This window comes from Dermacentor variabilis, chromosome 7 (genome assembly GCF_050947875.1).
Source record: "Dermacentor variabilis isolate Ectoservices chromosome 7, ASM5094787v1, whole genome shotgun sequence".
In the NCBI taxonomy this organism is placed as follows: domain Eukaryota; kingdom Metazoa; phylum Arthropoda; class Arachnida; order Ixodida; family Ixodidae; genus Dermacentor; species Dermacentor variabilis.
This window is the reverse complement of record NC_134574.1, coordinates 101,636,680-101,659,779: the sequence shown is the minus strand read 5'-3', so window position 1 is coordinate 101,659,779 and position 23,100 is coordinate 101,636,680. Positions and strand designations below refer to the sequence as shown.

General features: G+C 45.2%; 1 protein-coding gene across 2 annotated transcripts in view; it reads left to right on the top strand.

Annotated features, from left to right (window-relative positions):
• LOC142587703 (leukocyte tyrosine kinase receptor-like) overlaps nucleotides 1-15,537 on the top strand; it is a 173,932-nt gene extending 158,395 nt beyond the window's left edge. For both annotated transcript variants that reach the window (XM_075698888.1, XM_075698887.1), the window contains 5 exons: nucleotides 633-730; nucleotides 2,671-2,763; nucleotides 4,841-5,027; nucleotides 12,002-12,250; nucleotides 14,689-15,537. In XM_075698888.1, the coding sequence (XP_075555003.1) occupies nucleotides 633-730; nucleotides 2,671-2,763; nucleotides 4,841-5,027; nucleotides 12,002-12,250; nucleotides 14,689-14,985 (924 nt within the window). In that variant the 3' untranslated portion in view covers nucleotides 14,986-15,537. The remainder of the gene's footprint in view (nucleotides 1-632; nucleotides 731-2,670; nucleotides 2,764-4,840; nucleotides 5,028-12,001; nucleotides 12,251-14,688) is intronic.
• The last annotated feature ends 7,563 nt before the right edge of the window (nucleotides 15,538-23,100 follow it).

The following is a 23,100-nucleotide window of genomic DNA, read 5'->3' as shown; positions in this document are numbered from 1 at the left end:
CCTGCGTGCGAACTGGTGCCATTATTTATTTAGTTACCATCTGTTTCATACTGCATGTATCTTCGCTGTTTGCAAACCTACCAATGGTTCAGTGGTGCCGGGAACGGGAAGTTGCCTGCCTTTTTTAAGGTAACCTACATGTGCGGGAAAGCCTTTTTCCAGTGCTTTACACATCCTTTATTGTACACAAGGCATCAACGAGGGATCAAGGCCCGTATATGCAGAAAGGTTTCTTGCGCTAGAAATGTTCGTCAGAGCTAATTCCAACCAAAACTGATGCTGGACACGTTCTTACTGAAGGCGGTCGGCCAATAGCAAATGTGACTTGAATATGGCCGCTGTATACACTCTCATGTTGCGTACAATGATGCTTAAATGCTGGCAACTTAACTGTATCAATTTCGTGTAATTCTTTGGGTGATCACTATTATATTGAGGCTATCAACTAAATACCTGTATTGCTGATTATTTCCAGTGTGAATGTAGTCAAATTCAAAAGCTACGAGCGGGGTTTAGTGTATTAGCAGCATTGAAATTAATAGTGCATCACTGACCGCTATAGCATGTTGGCAACGAGCATTATTAACCTCCAACATACGCAATATTTAAACCTACATTGTTGTTTTCTGCAGAGTGTCCCGCCGAGTCTCACGATGACAGACCTCCTGAAGTTAGCCATCGACGTGGCCAAGGGCTGTCAATACCTGGAAGACAAGCATTTCATCCACAGGTGTGGGAAGTATTCTTCGTTGTGCATTTTTACTGGATTGAAACAATATGCAGCAATAATGATAATATGAATATAATAATGAGTTTATTCCGGTTCTACGCGTACAAGCCGAGGTGGGAAGGCAAAAGGCGGTACACCGCTGGGTGAGGCATTTCCTTCCTATACAAAAAAGAAAGAAATCTATAGCAGTTGGACAAGCCACAGCGTAATCTTCAGTTGTGTTAACAAAAATGGTAGTACATGCTGAAGCCGAACCTATGATCTTAAAAAATAGAACAAAGTGTAGTTATCGATGAACTAAAACAGGAAGGAAAAACTAGCGTTTTGAAAAGATAATTAGCGAAATAGACAAGATAAAAAATTATGCATAACCAAAATACAAGCAAGTTACAACACATTGCAGTTACAGTAACATACCCAGAAAGGTGAAGCATGATCGCAGCACTAAAAAGACGTGCATAAAGCAGAAATGACTACTGCAGGAGATTGAAGGAATATCTTAGGAGTGGTGTAAACATTGCAGAAAAAATAGTGGCACAGTAGCAGGAGGAGAAATGCAGTAAGATGTCAAAGCCGCATTACGTATGCTTGAACTTTCCTCCCAAAACTACGTCTACACTAGGCGCCCTGCAAGTATCAAAATTTCTGTGCTTATAGCTCATCACAGTATTCTATACGAGCGCCAACTTGGGAGAGGTTTCTGCAAGCGCAATGACGAAATGTCTCTTTGATAATTTTCACGTGGCTACCACTCCCACGTGTATTCTCTCAAAGTGGAACATGCATGGATGAATGAACACTTTTCAAGTTTGGTGAATCATAATGGGATGTGCACACCATGTCACAAAGCCAAACACTGCAGCGCCTCATTTTTAAAGGAAACATCGCCCAGTAAATGTTCTGCCACTCTCTTCAGTAATGTTTATTCTGAGTTTTTGACATCCTACGCAATTAGTTTAACTGCAGCCGTACACTATAGCAGCCAGAAGCCTATCCACGAAGAGCATCGCCAGAGGCAGCATCCTGTGAAACTATGGTCAACCATAACCGACTCCAAACGTTATTTGTTATTAGTGTTCCAACTCAAGAAATTTTATCGAGCAGGCAATATTTCTACAAGGAAACTTGTTTTTGTGATGGCAATAATTATTAATTTATCAGATCTTATATAATTCGCCCTCTACATCAACGGCGAAGAAAATATGTAGGTGGAAAAGAGTAAGGTGGCACACTTGGTCGAAGGATTTGGAATTGCTCAAAGTAACGGTTATCTGTTATAGCGGCACTTGAGGTGAATTCTCACCATCACAACTGATCTCTGCTTTTCGCCATTTCTACCTCCCTTCACCCAGCCTTCATATCACTATTTTCTGCCCACCTAAGCACCTTAGCCTCACATCGTCTCAACATTACACCACCAACTGCTCATCGTCTTCATGGTTCCGGGCATACCAGCCTAGGTCTATAGCACTGTTTATCCGCTATGCTGAAGCTTTCTATACTGTTTGTATGCGTGACGATGCGACCAAACGAATGCGTACACTTTCGTGGTTTCTAAACGTATTACAGTGGGTCAGAGAGAGAAACAAAGGCAAGGTGTTTAAAAATTGCTTCGTTCTGCTGGCAACTCGGCATTTGGGAAATGAAAAGAGGGGAGAGAAATAGAAGAAAACGACCGAGCAGTCATCGTGTGGGGGCGCAAACCATAAAGAAATGGTCACTTACAGTCTACGCTGGCCGTGGAGTGTTCCAGTCTTCAGGAACAACGATATAGCGCCTCTCGAGGGCCTTTTCCATAGAAATGTTCCTCACCGTTGATTCTATAGCATATCCCGGGAACGATCTTTCGTTTCAGGGGCGGAAATTAGTGCCTGAGATTGGTTGAGGCCATCGACAAACGAGACTAATAGTCAGTTTACTCTGCCTTTTATTTTCAACAGAGACATTGCCGCACGCAACTGCCTGCTCACGACCAAGGCGCCAGGAAGGGTGGTCAAGATCGCAGATTTCGGCATGGCCAGAGACATCTATCGGTAAGAACATGAACTCCGTGAGTTATGTTTTCTGCTCTGAGCACTCTGTTACGTCAATTCTTTCACGTCACTGTCTCTCTTCTTTTCTGGTAAGCGGCGAATACGCAGCAAAAAACTAAATAGGCAACGTCGTACCTTTTCAACAACACAAAGCTTCGTACGACTTTTTTTAATCAACAGCACTACGTTATGTTTCGGTCGGCGTTGCCGGTGCCGACTTCTTACACGTAACGATTATTGCAGAGAAGTAAATAATGACAGGCGTGCGCAGGAACCGTGCGACTCGACGTGCACGACTCCTCGTACCAACAATTCCACATATTTCCCAGAGATTCCAGCTAGTCCTGACCATTAAAGGCAGCCATCTTTCAAAAGCGTTGCTCTAAAGACCGGACGATTCTACTGCACGCACATTATGCACACGCTTTTGGTGGGAAACACATATGCGTCATGTGTCATTGTGCCTCATCATTAGTACGTCGGCGGCTATGGCTCGAGAACTGCCTCGTGCAAAGTAACGACCACAGAATCACATCTCGTAATGTCCACTGCTGCGCTACATTATTTTAAAGCCCAGTGTAGAATGTATAAACAAGGGTTCTTATATTATTTTACAATATGCATTCCCGAAGAACGCAGATCGTCAGCCTCATTGCGGAATCTGGGTTCCATAAACTTTAGGAGACGATCGTACATGCGGTGTCTGTAGAGGAAAACGTTTGCTCATTTGTATTGCCTGAGCATACGCCGAAGTGCAGCTGCTGACAACTTAATATTTAAATAGATGATGGTGGCAAAAGCGTGTCGAATGAAGGGAGAAAACAAGAACAAGACTGCAACAGGACGGAATTCAGGCTGGTCAATCAGGGGAAGCTACGGACGCAGGAAGCCAATGAGACCACGTCAACAGGTGCCTGAATGCTCCAGAGCCCCCCATAGCAATTACGCTTCAGTCGGTTTGGCTGTTTGTCAAGATAAGATCAGAAGGGCTGAAACTTCGAAGATCTGCAGGCGAAGGTTTACATTTAGTGAACCGCAATCAGAATGAAGTGACCGAGCCACTTGTAAAGCGCTGTAATCGTGCCGCCTGTTATCTCACAAACTGTAATGCTGACAGAAGACTGAAATGACAGGAAACAATTAAATGTCCTGTATCGTCTAAAGGAATCATATCCGGCAGGTTAGCTTTCGCTTTATATCGTAATATGGGCGTATATTACTTTACTTGGTCACGGGCTCTTCTTGGCGGGGAATGACAAGTTCTAATGACATGTTGAATTGACATGCTCTAGCAGATACAAGCGCAAGGGCGAAAACAAAATCCAGTCCACTCACACTACAGCTCAGGGTTTGGTCCTCACCACTTGAGAATCTGACGCGGAACTGAATCGCTACCTCAGCTGTTCGGAGGTCACGGGATAAAACCGGGCACATAGGGTGCTTCTCAAGTTCCCCACTCGGTCCTTGTTTTCTCTCTTATCGCTTTCTAGACAAGTCACTCGTTTCTTTCGCGTCGTGGTTCTTTCGGCGCTCGTTAAGCGAGGTAATACCCTAATGTGCGATGTGACCTCTTCACGGGCCGCGCTGCGCACATGACAGTAGTGCAATAAATGCATAAAGGACACACATAAAAGCAGAAAGTCTCGAGCAATGTGACAGCGGCAAAAATCGGCGCACAAGTTGCAAGAGAGTTACGAGAAATTTACGCGCAAAGTTTCCAGCAAATTTGCAGACATAGTTTCTCGAGCTACGTGAAGCCCTCCGACCGCGTTTTCACACGACGGGTGGCATTTATTCCTTCTTCTCTTTAATTTATTATATTCATTCATTCAAGTCTAAATTCAATTTAGCTCAGATTTTTTTTTGCTCACCGTTCCGAAACGTGTATCGTGCCTGTGGGGCAGGAGAGGAGGAACATTTCTTGTGGCTCTTTCTTTTGCAAGTTCCGTGGTAGCTACAACCTCGTGTGTGTGGTCATACGGCCATCGTCAAAAGGCGTATCTCTGACAAAAAGAATACCTTGCACAGTGGACCGTTCTAAGTTCGGTCTGCGTTTCGTTGGCGCGCCGTTCTGCAGTGCGGACTATTACCGGAAAGGGGGCAAGGCGATGCTTCCGGTCAAGTGGATGCCGCCCGAGGCCTTCCTGGACGGCATGTTCACCAGCAAGACGGACGTGTGGTCCTTCGGCGTGCTCCTCTGGGAGGTCATGTCCATGGGGTACATGCCTTACCCAGGACGAGGCAACCAGGAAGTCATGCAGCTGGTAAGGTTGTCTGGCAGTTCAGAGCCACTGCACCCGGTCCCCGTTTATTCCTTGCAACATTGTCATAGACATTGCATCATTTCATAGGCACTTGCTGCTCAGTTTTCGCAAAATCACGATCATGGTTTTATTGCAAAGGAAATGCTGAGCGTGCTCTGCCTGAAGCATAGCGTTCTCAACAGGTACTTGGCACCATAGAAGAAAGAATGGGGCTGAAAGTTATTAACGTGGCGCACAAGGGAGCGGAATAAAAAAAGAAACGGACAAAAGTGCCAACTCGCAACTTATTTTATTTCGTGAGAAACAGGCGCATATATTGAATGTTTGTATGCGCAGATCCAATCAGTGAAACGAAAATAAATGCATACGCTACCCACCACACTGTTGCTCAGCCATATCAAGAAGCTGAAACACGCTCCTGTAAAATAAAAGGTTACACTGATGCACAGTTCACTGCTCTTCCTGATATAATATGCATCCATTGCCTCTTGTGTCATTGTGTCACTGATTCCGATAACTCGCAAGGGAAAGAAATGGATAAGGAGACGAATATTATTATAGCGACGGTACCGACGAACACGATGTGTATTATGCAAAATGAAATTGAAAGTTCTCCTTAGAGTACCGAATTCCGTATAGGCTGAGCAGGAGTGTACATACGGCTTATGTCTCTCGGTAGTGTAAAGCTGCAAAAAAAAAGAAACTCTTCAAACAGGGCTGAGGCAAACGACCAAGTACAACAAACATGGTGCTCTATTCTGTTAGTAGCGCGTTTGTGCAAGTTTACTGTCAATTTCCGACTAGCCCAAGTCCACGCCCCCTTAAGCTATATCTCAGTAAAGAGGCCTCGTTTTATGTAAGGGATCTTCTCCACGAAAGTTTCCAAAACGTAGTGTTTTCTTGAGGGCCCGAAGCAGTCAAGAGCAAAGTTGCCTTCGTTTGAGCCATTAATTTTGTCGCCACCTCGCCAGTTACTCTGCTGTCATGAAATATTGATGGACGGAATAGTCGGAGATCGCCTTCCGGGCGATCTCCGCGTGTAGCGACATAGCCACCTCCATCTCAAGTCCTATTCGATATATAAAAGTACAATGTACGCAATACCTAACGGCGCTTGCCGACCATTGGGAAAATGTAGCAATCTGTCCCAAGAGCCTCGGCCAGCATCCAATTGTTCAAATGCATAAAAGAGGGCGCAATAATTGTTAGTGTCTTGGTGTATCCAGAGCAACCACACGAACAGACCTTCAATGCATTATCATTTGCGTGACGGTATGGCGAGTGTACACCTAATTCTGCACCGTCGTCTTCACACACTCCACACAGCTAGGAAGGCATAAGGCAGTAAGCTAGAAAGACCCACCAATAGCCAGCGACTGGGTACATATACAGGCAACTCGATGAGATCAACTACGAAGTCTGCTATAAAAGAAATTACGGCAGAACCCATCTCACTATGAAGGTCGACATTAACGCGATTATCAGGGAAGCAAAGTGGCGACACACCGTGCTGCCGCAACAGAGACGCATCATGTATAACGCGTGTACGGGCAGTCGGTCTGCACTCTCGTGCTTCCCTCTGGGTACTCTGGGTCCTCAGGGACACCGCCGAATATACAATCAGAGAATTTTGTCTGAATTTATATTGTGTGGATTTGATTACACCAAAGCACCGGAGATATCTTAAATTATTTTTTTATTAATGAAGAGCGGCACCTACGAAGTAGCAGACAGTTGCTTAAGTGAGCGTCGAGACGTTCATTGAAGGAGACGCACATAGCCAGTGACCCAAGGTGGCATCAAAGATGGTCATTGAAGAGAAGCAAATAATCAGCGGCACATATCCTGTGACCCAAAGTGGCATCAAAGAAGGTCATTGAAGAGAAGCATATAATCAGCGGCTCATGTTCTGTGACCGAAGGTGGCGTCAAAGAGGGTCATTGAAGAGCAGTAAATAATCAGCGGCACATATCCTGTGACCCAAAGTGGCATCAAAGAAGATAATTGAAGAGAAGCAAATAATCAGCGGCACATATCCTATGACCCAAGGTGGCATCAAAGAAGGTCATTGAACAGCAGCAAATAATCAGCGGCACATATCCTATGACCCAAAGTGGCATCAAAGAAGATAATTGAAGAGAAGCAAATAATCAGCGGCACATATCCTATGACCCAAGGTGGCATCAAAGAAGGTCATTGAAGAGAAGCATATAATCAGCGGCTCATGTTCTGTGACCGAAGGTGGCGTCAAAGAGGGTCATTGAAGAGCAGTAAATAATCAGCGGCACATATCCTGTGACCCAAAGTGGCATCAAAGAAGATAATTGAAGAGAAGCAAATAATCAGCGGCACATATCCTATGACCCAAGGTGGCATCAAAGAAGGTCATTGAACAGCAGCAAATAATCAGCGGCACATATCCTATGACCCAAAGTGGCATCAAAGATGGTCATTGAAGAGCAGTAAATAATCAGCGGCACATATTCTATGACCCAAAGTTGCATCAAAGATGGTCATTGAAGAGAAGCATATAATCAGCGGCTCATATCCTGTGACCCAAATTGGCATCAAAGAAGGTCATTGAAGAGCAGCAAATAATGAGCTGCACATATCCTATGACCCAAAGTGGCATCAAAGATGGTAATTGAAGAGAAGCATATAATCAGCGACTCATATTCTGTGACCGAAGGTGGCGTCAAAGAGGGTCATTGAAGAGCAGTAAATAATCAGCGGCATATATCCTGTGACCCAAGGTGGCATCAAAGATGGTCATTGAAGAGAAGCAAATAATCAGCGGCACATATCCTGTGACCCAAGGTGGCATCAAGAAGGTCATTGAAGAGAAGCAAATAATCAGCGGCTCATATCCTGTGACCCAAATTGGCATCAAAGAAGGTCATTGAAGAGCAGCAAATAATGAGCTGCACATATCCTATGACCCAAAGTGGCATCAAAGATGGTAATTGAAGAGAAGCATATAATCAGCGGCTCATATTCTGTGACCCAAGGTGGCATCAAAGATGGTCATTGAAGAGCAGTAAATAATCAGCGGCACATATCCTGTGACCCAAGGTGGCATCAAAGATGGTCATTGAAAAGAAGCAAATAATCAGCGGCACATATCCTGTGACCCAAATTGGCATCAAAGATGGTCATTGAAGAGCAGTAAATAATCAGCGGCACATATCCTATGACCCAAAGTTGCATCAAAGATGGTCATTGAAGAGAAGCATGTAATCAGCGGCTCATATTCTGTGACCAAAGGTGGCGTCAAAGAGGGTCATTGAAGAGCAGTAAATAATCAGCGGCATATATCCTGTGACCCAAGGTGGCATCAAAGATGGTCATTGAAGAGAAGCAAATAATCAGCGGCACATATCCTGTGACCCAAGGTGGCATCAAGAAGGTCATTGAAGAGAAGCAAATAATCAGCGGCTCATATCCTGTGACCCAAATTGGCATCAAAGAAGGTCATTGAAGAGCAGCAAATAATGAGCTGCACATATCCTATGACCCAAAGTGGCATCAAAGATGGTAATTGAAGAGAAGCATATAATCAGCGGCTCATATTCTGTGACCCAAGGTGGCATCAGAGATGGTCATTGAAGAGCAGTAAATAATCAGCGGCACATATCCTGTGACCCAAGGTGGCATCAAAGATGGTCATTGAAAAGAAGCAAATAATCAGCGGCACATATCCTGTGACCCAAGGTGCCATCAAAGATGGTAATTGAAGAGAAGCATATAATCAGCGGCTCATATTCTGGGACCCAAGGTGCCATCAAAGATGGTCATTGAAGAGCAGTAAATAATCAGCGGCACATATCCTGTGACCCAAGGTGGCATCAAAGATGGTCATTGAAGAAAAGCAAATAATCTGCGGCACATATCCTGTGACCCAAGGTATCATCAAAGATGGTCATTGAAGAGCAGCAAATAATCAGCGGCACATATCTTGTGACCCAAAGTGGCATCAAAGAAGGTCATTGAAGAGCAGCAAATAATCAGCGGCACATATCCTATGACCCAAGCTGCCATCAAAGAGGGTCATTGAAGAGAAGCAAATAATCAGCGGCACATATCCTGTGACCCAAATTGGCATCAAAGATGGTAATTGAAGAGAAGCATATAATCAGCGACTCATATTCTGTGACCGAAGGTGGCGTCAAAGAGGGTCATTGAAGAGCAGTAAATAATCAGCGGCACATATCCTGTGACCCAAGGTGGCACCAAAGCGGGTCATTGAAGAGCAGTAAATAATAATAATAATAATCATGATCATCAGCCCAGTTACGCGACTGCAGGGCAAAGGCTTCTCCCATACTTCTCCAACTACCCCTGTCATGTACTAATTGTGGCCATGTTTTTTCTGCAAACTTCTTAATCTCATCCGCCCACCTAACTTTCTGCCGTCCCCTGCTACGCTTCTCTTCCCTTGGAATCCAGTCTGTAGCCCTTAATGACCATTGGTTATCTTCCCTCCTCATTACATGTCCTGCCAATGCCCATTTCTTTTTCTTGATTTCAACTAAGATGTCATTAACTCGCGTTTGTTCCCTAGCCCAATTTGCTATTGTCTTATCTCTTAACGTTACACATATCGTTCTTTTTTCCATAGCTCGTTGCGTCGTCCTCAATTTAAGTAGAACCCTTCTCGTAAGCCTCCAGGTTTCTGCCCCGTACTGGTAAGACACAGCTGTTATACACTTTTTTCTTGAGGGATAATGGCAACCTGCTGTTCATCATCTGAGAATGCCTGCCAAACGCATCCTAGCCCATTCTTATTCTTCTGAGTATTTCAGTCCCATGATCCGGATCTGCGGTCACTTCCTGTCCTAAGTAAATGTATTCCCTTACCACTTCCAGTGCCTCGCTACCTATCGTAAACTGCTGTTCCCTTCCGAGACTCTTAAACATTACTTTAGTTTTCTGCAGATTAATTTTTAGACCCACCCTTCTGCTTTGCCTCTCCAGGTCAGTGAGCATGCATTGAAATTGGTCCGCTGAGTTACTAAGCAAGGCAATATCATCAGCGAATCGCAAGTTACTAAGGTATTCTCCATTAACTCTTATCCCATATTCTTCCCAATCCAGGTCTCTGAATACCTCCTGTAAACACGCTGTGAATAGCATCAGAGAGATCGTATCTCCCTGCCTGACACCTTTCTTTATTGGGATTTTCTTGCTTTCTTTATGGAGGACTACGGAGGCTGTGGAGCCGCTATAGATATCTTTCAGTATGTTTACATGCGGCTCGTCTACACCCTGATTCCGTAATGCCTCCCTGACTGCTGAAGTTTCGACTGAATCAAACGCTTTCTCCTAATCAATGAAAGCTATATATAAGGGTTGGCTATATTCCGCGCATTTCTCTATCACCTGATTGATAGTGTGAATAGGGTCTACTGTTGAGTAGCCTTTACGGAATCCTGCCTGGTCATTTGGTTGACAGAAGTTTAAGGTGTTCCTGATTCTATTTGCGATTACCTTAGTAAATACTTTGTAGGCAACGGACAGTAAGCTGATCGGTCTATAATTTTTCAAGTTTTTGGCGTCCCCTTTCTTAAGGATTAGGATTATGTTAGCGTTCTTCCAAGATTCCGGTACGCTCGAGGTTATGAGGCATTGCGTATACAGGGTGGCCAGTTTCTCTAGAACAATCTGACCACCATCCTTCAACAAATCTGCTGTTACCTGATCCTCCCCAGCTGCCTTCCCCCTTTGCATAGCTCCTAAGGCTTTCTTTACTTCTTCTGGCGTTACCTGTGGGATTTCGAATTCCTCTAGGCTATTCTCTCTTCCACTATCGTCGTGGGTGCCACTGGTACTGTACAAATCTCTATAGAACTCCTCAGCCACTTGAACTAGCTCATCCATATTAGTAATGATATTGCCGGCTTTGTCTCTTAACGCACACATCTGATTCTTGCCTATTCCTAGTTTCTTCTTCACTGCTTTTAGGCTTGCTCCGTTGCTGAGAGCATGCTCAATTCTATCCATATTATACTTCCTCATGTCAGCTGTCTTATGCTTGTTGATTAACTTGGAAAGTTCTGCCCGTTCTTTTCTAGCTGTAGGTTAGAGGCTTCCATACATTGGCGTTTCTTGATCAGATCTTTCGTCTCCTGCGATAGCTTACTGGCATCCTGTCTAACGGAGTTACCTGTTATCCTGTCTAACGGGCGAGCTCGCGCAGGCAAAATGCAGGCAAGTACCGATGTTTAAATACATACAACTTAGACTACAATATGCTACCCTGTGAGCGATGTCTGCTCTCGATTAGGCGAGTAGTTTGTGGACAGGAATTTTCCAAAGACCACTGGCCAAATACGGAAGACGTGTATATTGTGTACTGGGTGGAGTCGAATCTATATAAATTATGCGGGTTCGACTCCGCGCAGCACCGAATAAATTTAAATTTTTATGTTACTGACCAGTGACACATGCCCAATGACCCAAGCTGGCGTCGAAGAGAGAGAGAGAGAAAACATTTATTTGTCATGAGATTGGGCGACTTCCTCGCAGGGTGGAGCCCTTAGTTCAGGGCCCCATTGGCTCGCGCCGAAGGTTCATTGAGGTGCGGAACATACCTTCTTTCCCATATCCAGTTTTCCAAGTTAGGTTGAAAATGGCTCATTGAAGAGCGGCACATATACAATGTCACATACGCGCGACCCATGTTAGTCCGACGAGTCCTTTAGAACCCGGTTCTTCTCATCAGAGTAGTCTGATGCTTTAATCATTGGATCATAGACAATCCAGTGACCCGAGTTGGTGGGAAAACGTTTAGAGACATCGCAAGATAGACACGCAGACGGGGCATACCACCTCCAGAAAGTGCATGAAGTACCCTAATCTAGTCGCATTAACAAACGAAGATGAATTTTGTGTATTATGAGTGGTAGTGGTAACTCTTGTGGAAAGGTATACGAAGATGAGAACAAATAACCAACTTACGTCATGCGTCGACGCAGGTGACGTCGGGTGGTCGCCTGGAGCCCCCGGCGAACTGCCCGGGTCCTGTGTACCACGTGATGACGCAGTGCTGGCACGCAACGCCGGAGGAACGTCCTTCGTTCGGCACCATTCTCGAACGGCTGGGTTACTGCATACAGGACCCGGACGTGGTGTCGGCGCCGCTGCCGGTCTTCCACCGGCCTCCCTCCATGGAACGCGACGCTACGGTCATGAGGCCGCCCAACGCCGACAACGTCTGCCTCCAGGTGCGCCACACGAGCTGTCGGCAGTGACTTCCGTATTGCGCGTGTGCGTCTTAAATGCTACAAGTGGTAACATCTTTAGCCACTGAAACGACAGGCTTTCTCAGAGCTTTACCGAAAACGAGACTAAAGCTAGGAGTGGTAAAATGCCAGAAGTATAGGTATTACAAAGAAAAGTGGAAAGACAGAAAAAATGAAGAAAACGTGCGCAGTATGCATTTATGACGCTAGTATGGAATGCGCGCTCAGAACGCAAACCAGATGATTGGAACTCAATAAGACCACTCGTACACTTCGGTTTATGTGCACCTTAAAAGACCCAAGTGCTCAAACTTTATCGGGAGCTCATAAAATGACTCATTGGCCACTGCGAAACTTTGCCACGTCAAGCGCCATTGGTCAATCAAAGTCGACGTCTCATGAGCGAATCGGGGAGGTGGAAATGAATCGCAAGTGTTCTTTGTCTCGATACTCGCACACCTTTTACCTGCATCAGTGCTAGTCTTCGTAAGCTATATGTGGTCCTTAGATGAACATTGTCACTGTGGATTAAAAAGACTTGATATCGATTTCTTTTTTCTGCCAAAAAAGTAAAAAGCAGGGAACGAACTCAGCAACAGTTGTCCTAAACAGCGTTACGCTTGCCTTGTCGTGAGCACCCGAGCAGCGCCTACACTTCTCACCAAACTTGGTGTAGTTGTGGCGAATGCTGGGTTTCGTGTCAGCCACTGAGTAACGAGAGACTACTGCGTGCGTGCTCCAAAGGAAGGAGGAGGGCTTGCCCATTGTGATATGCTAGTCCTTACGTCACACTTTCATTCAGTCGGGTGTCGCGGGGAGGGTGATTATGCATGGACGGTGAAGGCACTCCTTTTTCCTGTTATCAACTCTGGTTCACTGACGCCACCCATAGCTATTTTTGTTTGGCACTGAGTTGGCGAGTGCAGTATAGGCCTTCTGAGTGGCCAGTCGGGTGTTGAAAGAAAGAAAAGTCACTACTGCTGAAGGTGCTTTGACACCCAATTTCCCTTGAACTTTTGCAGCTTGACTGTGCGCGCGCTTTTTTTTCGTGGAATTATCGAATATGCATTCGAAAGTAGTAAGCAGTAGCCATTGCAGCTCTGAAGCAATGAAGGCACCACCTGTCTTCATGTGTTTATGAGAAATGTTTGAGGGAACTAATTAATTCTCAACCAGTTGTCAAAGAGCACCATTAATGATGCTCCTCATCTCATGGAAGCTATAGTACACCTTCAACAAAGTTCTACACGAGGGTAGTTCAGCGACGTTCGTGCAGCTGCTGAGGAGCAAGACATGACAAAGACTGCACCTGTGCTTGGTGGCCTACTTTATGGTGCAAAAGGTAGAAGCTGGTGTGCCTACAGTTCAGTGCACGCTAGCCAAAAAGAGGAGTCCAAATTAGTTAGAAGCAATCAACAACCTGCCGTTTGTAATGTAGCGTCGCCCAGCACCCCTAGTTCTAGAAGGTGCGCTTAATATTTCTTGTATAGTATGTCTCGAAGACGCCTATGGTTGGCAGCAATGTCGTTAAGCAGCTTCGTGAATCACGTAGCACGCCGAACCAAGTAGCATTGTGAGGTTATATGCATCGAGAAAACGCACATGTGCCAAAAACATAGCTGCCCGCGTTGTGCGTTCCACTTGGATCATTTTTGTACGTCGCTCGCCAAGTATTGGAATGGTTGATTGGACAGAACCGAGCCAATTTCGGCTACTCAGAGACCGATTACAAGCACTGGTCACGCATAACATGCACGTCGGCATTGTTACAGCAGTTCATGAATTCCCTTGCAAACCTTTCGAGTGTCCAACTTTGTTGAATGACATCATAGCTTGAGCAGTGATAACTACAAAAACGTCCACTGTTGTTGCACTGCCTTCCGCTACGATGCTAGCTGATCATCAAGATCAGCCCTTTTGAATACTTTGATAAAATAATAAGCATCATGTCGCGTCATGTTGCTGTGAACATTTGCTTCCTAAGTGCTTCCTAATTTCCCCTTTAGACTATATCAAACTAATGCTGAGGTATCATAGCCTTAGAACTCCTTGACAATTAGTCGCTGCAAAAGATCTAGCCAATAAATACACGAATGATTACTTTGCTCGTAACATGAGCAATTCTACTCGCATATTTAAAATAAGGCCACGATGTGCTTGTAATTCTCGAACACATTGCAAGTTATGTAAAATCACAACTTGCCCATTCTATTGTGTAGTTGTTACATGGTAGCGACTGTACTCAGCATACGAAGGCAGTACATCAGAATTCAGCACCAGCAGGTTTTGTAAAAGTGTGCTTTAGCAAAGCATTTCTGTACGCAGCAGTAATCGAAAGTTCCGAATGCAACGCCTACTGAGCAGCTAACCCGTCCGGCAACGCTTCTCCTACTGAGTCTCACACGCGTGCTTCCGCGCAGGTCTACCGGTCCGAGAGATCCGAGGTCCAGTCTCCCGGCTCCGAGGACTACCTCATCCCTATGCCGTCGTCGAACTACTCGCTGAGCACGGAACGAACGGAGCTCCAGTCCGCCTCTTCGTCGCTCGACTCCATGGACAAGCTGCTCGGCGGGAACGGCAACCAGACGAGCGTCAAGCCCTCCGCGCCTGACAAGACGACCACGTGGGAGACGAGCTTCACCACGACACCACCGGACGAGCTACCCATCCGGGCACCCCTGCAGCAGCCGTACTCCAACGTGGCGCTCAACTGCTAGTTTCGGGGCCTCCGTAGGTCGAGAGACAAAAAGAAACGTGACGGACGTGCTGGACAGATGGTCTGGCGAGCCTTTCACCGCTTCCCTTAAATGTGAGGGAGATGTACGCGGCGCTCGCCGAAATGTTGCCGCCCTTTCTTTACACGACACAGGTGAAGGGGCTGGCGGTCTTGCAACATGTCCTTCTGCTTGGGACATGACATTGCAAAAGAGGGCAAGTTCCTTGTTTAACTTTGTGAAATGACAGAAAGTGTGTCAAGGAAGTTGACTTTGGGATTCGGGGTGGAGGACTAGGGGAGGCCAGTCCGCTTGCTATGTTCGTTTGAGCTTTGGTGCGAATAACTGGTGTTTTCTCGGAAAGGTTCCTCCGTAGTAGGACTAGATGTTGGCCTTGCTCTGGAGTCTCGCCTACGCTTTTCTGTCCTTGATTGCTACCGACAACTGAAAAGACGGCAGAACAACGAGGTGTAAAGAACACAGAGACAGTCTAACCAAGAAATGCTTGCCACGCTATCACAATGCGTGCGAACGATAGAACTGCTGTATGATCTCGAGGTCTGAAATTTTCGGTGCGTTTATTTTATGAATAAGCATGACTGGCACGAGTTCTGCCCAATGTTGCGGTGCTTGTGCAGTTGATTTTTTTTTTTCAGAAAGGAGATGGTTGGGAAGGGCACTGACAACGCGTCATTCATTTGCTTGGAACTTCGTTCGCGAATTCTGAAGCCAAAGAAAGCAGATGAAGCAGCAGTTCGCATTTACACCTCGTGACACCAGTTTTGCATGGAAAGCGATGCCTATGGGTTTCATGCCGGCGCTCAGAGTTCCTCTGAGCCGAGCTCGGGCAAGAAATGAGAGGCAGCAGACTGACGAAGCAAGACTTTTTTATAATGCGGGCCAATTGAACTTCAAAGTCATGTCGATGCACGTTTACATGCCGTTTCCCCTAACGACTAGAGCAGAAATGGTTAGTGTTCATCGTTGTATGTGTATACGGTCTTCATTTCCTTGTGGTTAAGTGAACAGAACCCAACGTGAATGATATCCTAAGATGCCGGATCTCAGAGAGAAGTCCTAGTTGACCTGTTTTTCGTGTGCACTTCAACTTTTACTGGAGTAGACGCCTCAGAGTGATGTAGTGAGAAACCCTATAAAGCAACGTCGTCCATACACACACGAACAAACCTTGAGTTATAGTCCCCGAACGCTTTAGCGTGCCTGCGTTGACTGGATTGCCAGCCTTTTTCAGTGACAGGATACGACCGCTCTTCTACCCTGTTGTAGTTTGTGGTGGAGGGAAGGACTAAAGCTTTGTAAGGATTGTAGGGCATAGGAACTAAACCCGGACCACTAGGTCCGTTCACACTAGAAACTTGAGCAGCGAGTCCAGCGTGTGCACGCTGCAGCTGAGGTCCTCCACACGAATGCGTCCATTCGTAGTAGCTTGTCGGGAGGAATTGTGTAGGGAGCGTGTTGTTCGGGACATTGCCTAACAAAAGGCTGCTGCCTACGTTACCAGGCTTCGTGACAGGGTTCACATACATGGCTGGACCTGCTCGCAAGAGTGTCCCAATGTTGGCCCATCAGGGTCTCTCGTTCCTAGCATATATGTTCGGGTTCACTCGTTTCAGACGCTTTGACCATTCTTCTTTTTGTTAGTCGCTGTTACGAGTGGGTGGTTCTTGTGATAATTTTATTTGTGTAAACACTTACTCTGACTCGAACCCTCAATTCACAGTCCGATAACCTCTTGCAGCTTTCATAGTTCTTGCTTGTTAGAAAGCTGAACCGGACGCTAGGGGCATAACTGCGCTTTACGAGACCGGCTGTTCAAGAAAAGGATCTCAGTGTGAATACTTATCTATAATTCTTTTGTTGGCGGTTACCAGCGAACAAAGGTGATTCAAACCTGTGCTTACTTTAATACATCCTCAAATTGTATGTCAAGTCAATTGCTTGGCTCCCTTATTGTTTGTCCCACCCTCGCAGATAGTGTGAGTAATGTTAGCTTTGTGTGCAGTTCAGCAAAGTTGTTTAGAGCATGCCGCCATTTATGATCTCAGGGCTATCTACGTACTGCTTTGCTTCAGTCAAAAATACATTGTAGGCCAGTCGGTAATGGACTTTAGTGTCACTCAGTTGCGACAATTGCAGCACGCTGAAGCTTATTCCACATCGTTTCTATTTGTCCGAACGTGGTGTAAAAAAGTTGTTGCCGGTTACGTTACTTCTGGCATGACTGTCGAGCGTGACTCACAGCGTTATTATGCTGAGTCTCGCTTTCTTCGTCAGAAGGTAAGACGAAAGCGCAAGATGTTGGTCCCTGCTTTCAAGTGTTGTCCCTTTACTTGAGACTTTGAGTCGTTATACTGCGTTTGCCAGTTGGTGACACGGAAAGAAAGTTCATAGTACCTGATGTTCAACTCGCGCGCGCTTAAAAAGCATTACGACGTACTAGTCAGGCGTGACCGCGAACCCCGTCGCCACACCTTGCGGCACGGGCTCGTGATGTCACTTTCATTTATGTTTAGAAATTAAGAAAAGGAAAGCCAGTAGAGCGTCATTCCCATCTTTCACGTTGAGTTCAAGTTGTTTGTCCTGTTTCTTTCTTTTCATTATTGCGCGTTGTTTATGTCGAAGTGTCACCGCAAACGCGGAAGAAAAACCGTGTCAGGGCAGTCTTGGAAAGCTCCACGAAACCATCCCATCTCTACGATTGAGATTTCAAATTCCCAGTTTTGGCGTGCTTTCTTATGGAAAACAGCTATGCATAAACTTGCCACAGTAAGAGCGCTAGCCGTGGTATTACTTCACCGAGGTAACCACCACATTAAATAACGTGGAAAACACGCTCAAGCCAAAGTCCATTTGACTTGTTACAGACCTTCTCTTATTCTGTTCCCTGATTGTGTTTTTTCTGCTGTTTGTCGCTCTTTTCGGTTACGTAAAGACGCCAAATTTCCTATCATGACGCCAATTATTAGTCAATTAACTAAAGTTTTCTCTAGACTAATACTAGGATACATGCGTGTTACTTGAAGCGTTAGCGCTGTAGTTTTAAACGTCCGATAGCATTTGGAGAAGTTGAAGCGAGCGTTGCAAGTGTAATTATTGCCTCCAGCAAAGCTTGTGGGTTAAAATACCGCCATTGCGCCCTGGGAAAATTGCGCCGGTGTTGCCTTATTAAATATGTTTTAATATATATCTGTAGCAGCCACACCGTAAAATAATTATATGCACGGCATCAGTTTAAGGCTGTCACCAAAATTTATGTGAGTAAGGGCCTCAATAGGGGTCCCGCATAATAGGAGTCTCATTTGAAAGTCCTTTGCGTTATTTGTCGAGAAAATACCAAATACAGCGTGCATAATATCGGAAGTGGGAGGAGCTATGGATTCAAATACCCACACTACACTAGTCTCATTCTTGTTATGGTTTGTTTCCTTGCTCCAAAAACGCTGTCAGTGTTTATGACTGCGTTTGAATATTCATTCACAGAGAGCATCGTTTTTTTTACAATAGTTTATCCAAGTTTTCTTGGTTGTTATTATTATTAGACATGCTTTTACAAGAGCCTAAAATCTTGGCACCATTTAGGCGAATACAACAAAAGTGACCCGCTCTTAACTGTGTCGTATGCTCGACGAGCAGACGAAGACTGAAATTTGGCTATGATAACTGTACTGGGTTGGTACGACTTGGGCATTGAGAGGGAACTATCATACCACAAGCTGTTATCACAAGACTATAGAAAGCACGGCATTTCTACATTCAGAGTGCGGTGATGAACTTTGTGCCCTATGAAAGAGGCGTAGCAGGAGCCGCAATCACTGTACTCGTTTTCCAGGCTAAAGCCGCCTGTTGCATGATCAACAACACCACCACTGCTGCGCTTCAGTACGTCGCCATGACGTCAAGTTCTGACGTGGACCTCGTTGGGGACCATGACGTGTCGTTCCTTCAGTTTTCACACGCCACCTCCGACAATGCTGAAGCGTGCAGCTGCAGCAGATGCAGGGCACTTTTCCCGCACAAAGCGCTGCTGGTTGTGGTCTGCCGATACACGCCGCGTTCGTTAACAAGCCGAGGTGAAAAAGACTCGTACTGTCTGAACTTGTTACCACATGGTAACGCGTTGTTTTACCGCGCCTCTCACGTAAAGATTAACTTAGCACCCTGATCTCCTTTTCATCGCTCTCACTTGTTTCGTGAACCACGAGCACTGGGACCGTGCACACATCCTGTATAGTGACGTGATGTTGGCCTCGCTACGTTCCTGGAGTGTGGTTTTTATGCCTGCCCTTTCCCTGTGCCATTACAACACTCGCGAATTTCTCAACACACAAACCAGACGGGCTAGCTGTCTCAACGGGTCCCTAGCTAAGCGCAGCGATTCTACCTTGTGCAGAACGCGATCAAAGTTGCGACAGGTTCGCAGAGTCCTCATCGACAGGGTGCTGAGATTCTCCTTCCGGGTGCTACAGGTGTTTCGATTCGAACGAGCCGTTCGCCATATGCTGTCTGCACTCATCTTGTTCGTTGAACTAAGAATGACCACAGGATCAAGTGTGCCCAGGAACGCAGCATTGTTATGTTTGTCACGCAGTCAAAGTGAAATCATGGCGTCTTCATTGCGTAAAGGAAACGAAACCCTGTCAAATAGATGGGGTGTACAAAATATTGGCCTGTAGGTTCCGATCTTTCTTGTTTTTGAGTACGAGATAATAATGCTTTGGTGTTCTTTTTTAATGAGCGTTTCTACATTGTCACTCTAGAATAATTATTTAAAACAACACTCACCACGAAATGTGCTTTCATATCAATGTTTTTTTTTTCAAACATATCGAGGTATCTTGCATACTACGGAAATTCGCATGATGGTGGTGGTATGGAAAGCATTACATGCCATCGGATTTGGACTCTATTAAATGATGTTATGTAAGCTGTGGGTTTCCAATTGAGCTGTTTCTCCATATTAAGTGCCACTTGCGGAAGCATAACATCACTGTTATTTTTTTGAGCAAGACAACTTCGAGCCATGTTTTAGGCTAGACAGGACCCTACGTTTCTGGGCAGTGTTAAAACAAAACGCAAACTGTGCCAAACTAAAATGGCAGCACCATGCGCAGCCTGACGTGATTCATGATGCATCAATGATAATTGAACGGTGAAATTGAAAAAAAAACGCGGTCAGCGTTTTGTGCAGCGTTGCTAGTTAGTCTGTGTAGATGCTTTTCGTGCTTTCATCATTGTTGTGATTGTGCTCGAGACTTTGCGTGGCGAATCGTTCATGGATTGTGCTCACTTATTTTGTTGCTGTTATTTTGTGGCGACTGTTTTTGTACATACGTGGAGTTCAGCTAGTCTGTGAATGCTGACACCAGTGCTGGTGAAAGTCAAACACCTTATCGCTGAGATGATCTATTGCGGAGAGATCTATACGATTGTAGTGCTCCAACTAATCAGATGTGTCGTGCTTGTCGCACATACATACATACATACATACATACATACATACATACATACATACATACATACATACATACATACATACATACATACATACATACATACATACATACATACATACATACATACATACATACATACATACATACATACATACATACATACATACATACATACATACATACATACATACATACATACATACATACATACATACATACATACATACATACATACATACATACATACATACATACATACATACATACATACGCACGTACGCACGCACGCATTGCATAGTGAAAAGGTGGCATAAATACCTGTGATTGCTATAGAGGCGCCACACAAGCGTGTACAACCGGTCATGTGAGCATGCCACGTGACTTGGGGCTGGTGCTTCGTCAAATCTAAGGCGCCTCCGCGATGAACTCTCGTGCGTAGGCGTGAAGTCCGCGTTGCCGCACTGTGTATGTATATATCACATGGCACACGTAGTGTAAAGCCGTGGAGCGCCAGATGCAAGGAGACGTAACTCGAAGTGAACGTGCGCTTCATTCAAGATTGTCAGAACCTGCTGAAGACCACACAGAAATCTTAGTTTTGCTGGGTAAAAAGCACTGATGTCATCCTGGAGGAGGTCACGCGAAACGTTCATCCACCGGAAACAAATAACTTCAGTATCGTCTGTCCCGTATCGCTTTCAGAAAAAACTGGATTTTGCTCTTTTCTTTCTTCTTTCTTGAGACTCGACCTCATTTTAACGTCCTTCAAAACAACAGATTATCGTCGCCTACAACTGCTTTAAGAAGTGTGGTACAGTGCACTTAAATATTTTGACGTGGCAAAAGGCAGTAAGGTATGAAAATGTAACAAGATTGCTTCTTTCTCGTTTTTCGACCGCTACAAGCCAAATCAGTGGGAAAGACTGCTAGCCAATCATATTTACCGTTTTTTCATGTACGAATAACTAAAAGAGGGAAAAGTCCATGTCATTGGGCGTCTCGAACACTGAGCATTCCTTCAAACCTTACGTTCAAATAATTACTCAAGCTTTATGTAAAAAAAAATGATTCTCGATAGCACAAAAGCATGATAATGCTTGTCGTGCAGTTGATAAACTGTTTGCACCAATCTCAGAAATGCGTTTGAAAGTTGAGTAACTGTGGATTATTTCTGTATATATATTTTTCTGTCGTGGGATGCAATCAACAGGATCGGCAAGCTGCAATCGCAGTCTTGAAATTTCAGCACCAGCGACCACTTCCCAAGCGCTGTCTCCGTTGTCTGAGGAAGGGGCGTTGGGGGGTGGGGGGGAGGTCTTAAGGGGTGGGTTGCACTGAGTACGTCACGCCATAATTGCTTTTTGTTGCATCTGAAACAATCGTCAAAGCGACAGTTAATTATCCGTTCTCTCTGAATGCTCGGCTATTTTTATTCTCACAATCGCTCTGGTACCTAAAACGTTTGTGGCAGATTTTCTAAAGTCACGGCAGGACTATAACGGTGCCGCAGTTTGTACACTTCCGTTCGAACTGAGGCACACCCTACGCGCCTCTTCTTTTTTCCCACCCAAGCGAATGACGACAAACTATTACGACAAATGAGTAAGGAGGCTCTTATTTTTCTATGACAAAACAGTGAGTCTACTCAGGTGAAACTCATTCGTCGACGTGTAAGCTATCTGGCATACTATTTTCGTTTCTACTGAGCCAATAAGCCCACACTGGAATAACTATGACAACCTGCCAGAAGTAGGAGTGACGGGAGAGGTGGTAGTACAAACCATAGCTTCCGACACCCGATCTCGAAGGCATGCACAGACAACAAGTTTCCTGCTAAGATTACCAGAGAGAACTCTGGCGCTGTAATCGTGCAGCTACCGTGGGAACGAATAGTACTTGGAATTTCTCTGTTCTTCGTGCTTGTGGCTTGAGACGTTCTTGCGGCTTTGTTTACTACGCTGCATCTGCTTTTTATCGGCACGAATACCGAAGCAATCCTGCTTTTGGATACGCAGAAGGCAAGAAGACTCCACGTACATGCGTAACCATGGCAAATTGTCGCGTTTGTAACGCGACATGTTGTTGAAGATGATCCATTTACTGAGTCACAAAGCCATTCGAAACGAGAAGGACAGAGTTTAAACAAGTCCACTAACCCTCATTCTAACGCTGGCTGAAATAACAGATAATATAAAAGCGTTTGGCTGAACCACCACGTTTGCAGCTCTCGTAGGCACTAGCGCCAGAATTTCCACTGGTAATTTTTGTAGGAAACTACATAGCATAAACCAACCATGGCCTCCGAGACTCTGCGGAGTGCGCTGTGCCAACCAATCTCGGGGCCCATGGACAGACCACTAGCAGCTTTAGACTACTTCCACAGCTAAGTTGGTGGGAGGAGGAGGAAGGGAGGGGGGGGGGGGCGTCAAGAAATTATTCTGCTAGTTGAAAAAAACGTTGCTTATAAATTTACTTAGTAAGCCTTACATCGAAATCCAAATATGCTGCGCAATTATATGGTAGACCCGTGAGCACATGTTAAGGAATAAGCGGAGGAGGAATAAACTTTATTTCTAGAAATGAGCTGACGATGATATGAGCTAAGATTATGAAAAACCTGCCGAGCACAGATTCAGTTCGAATA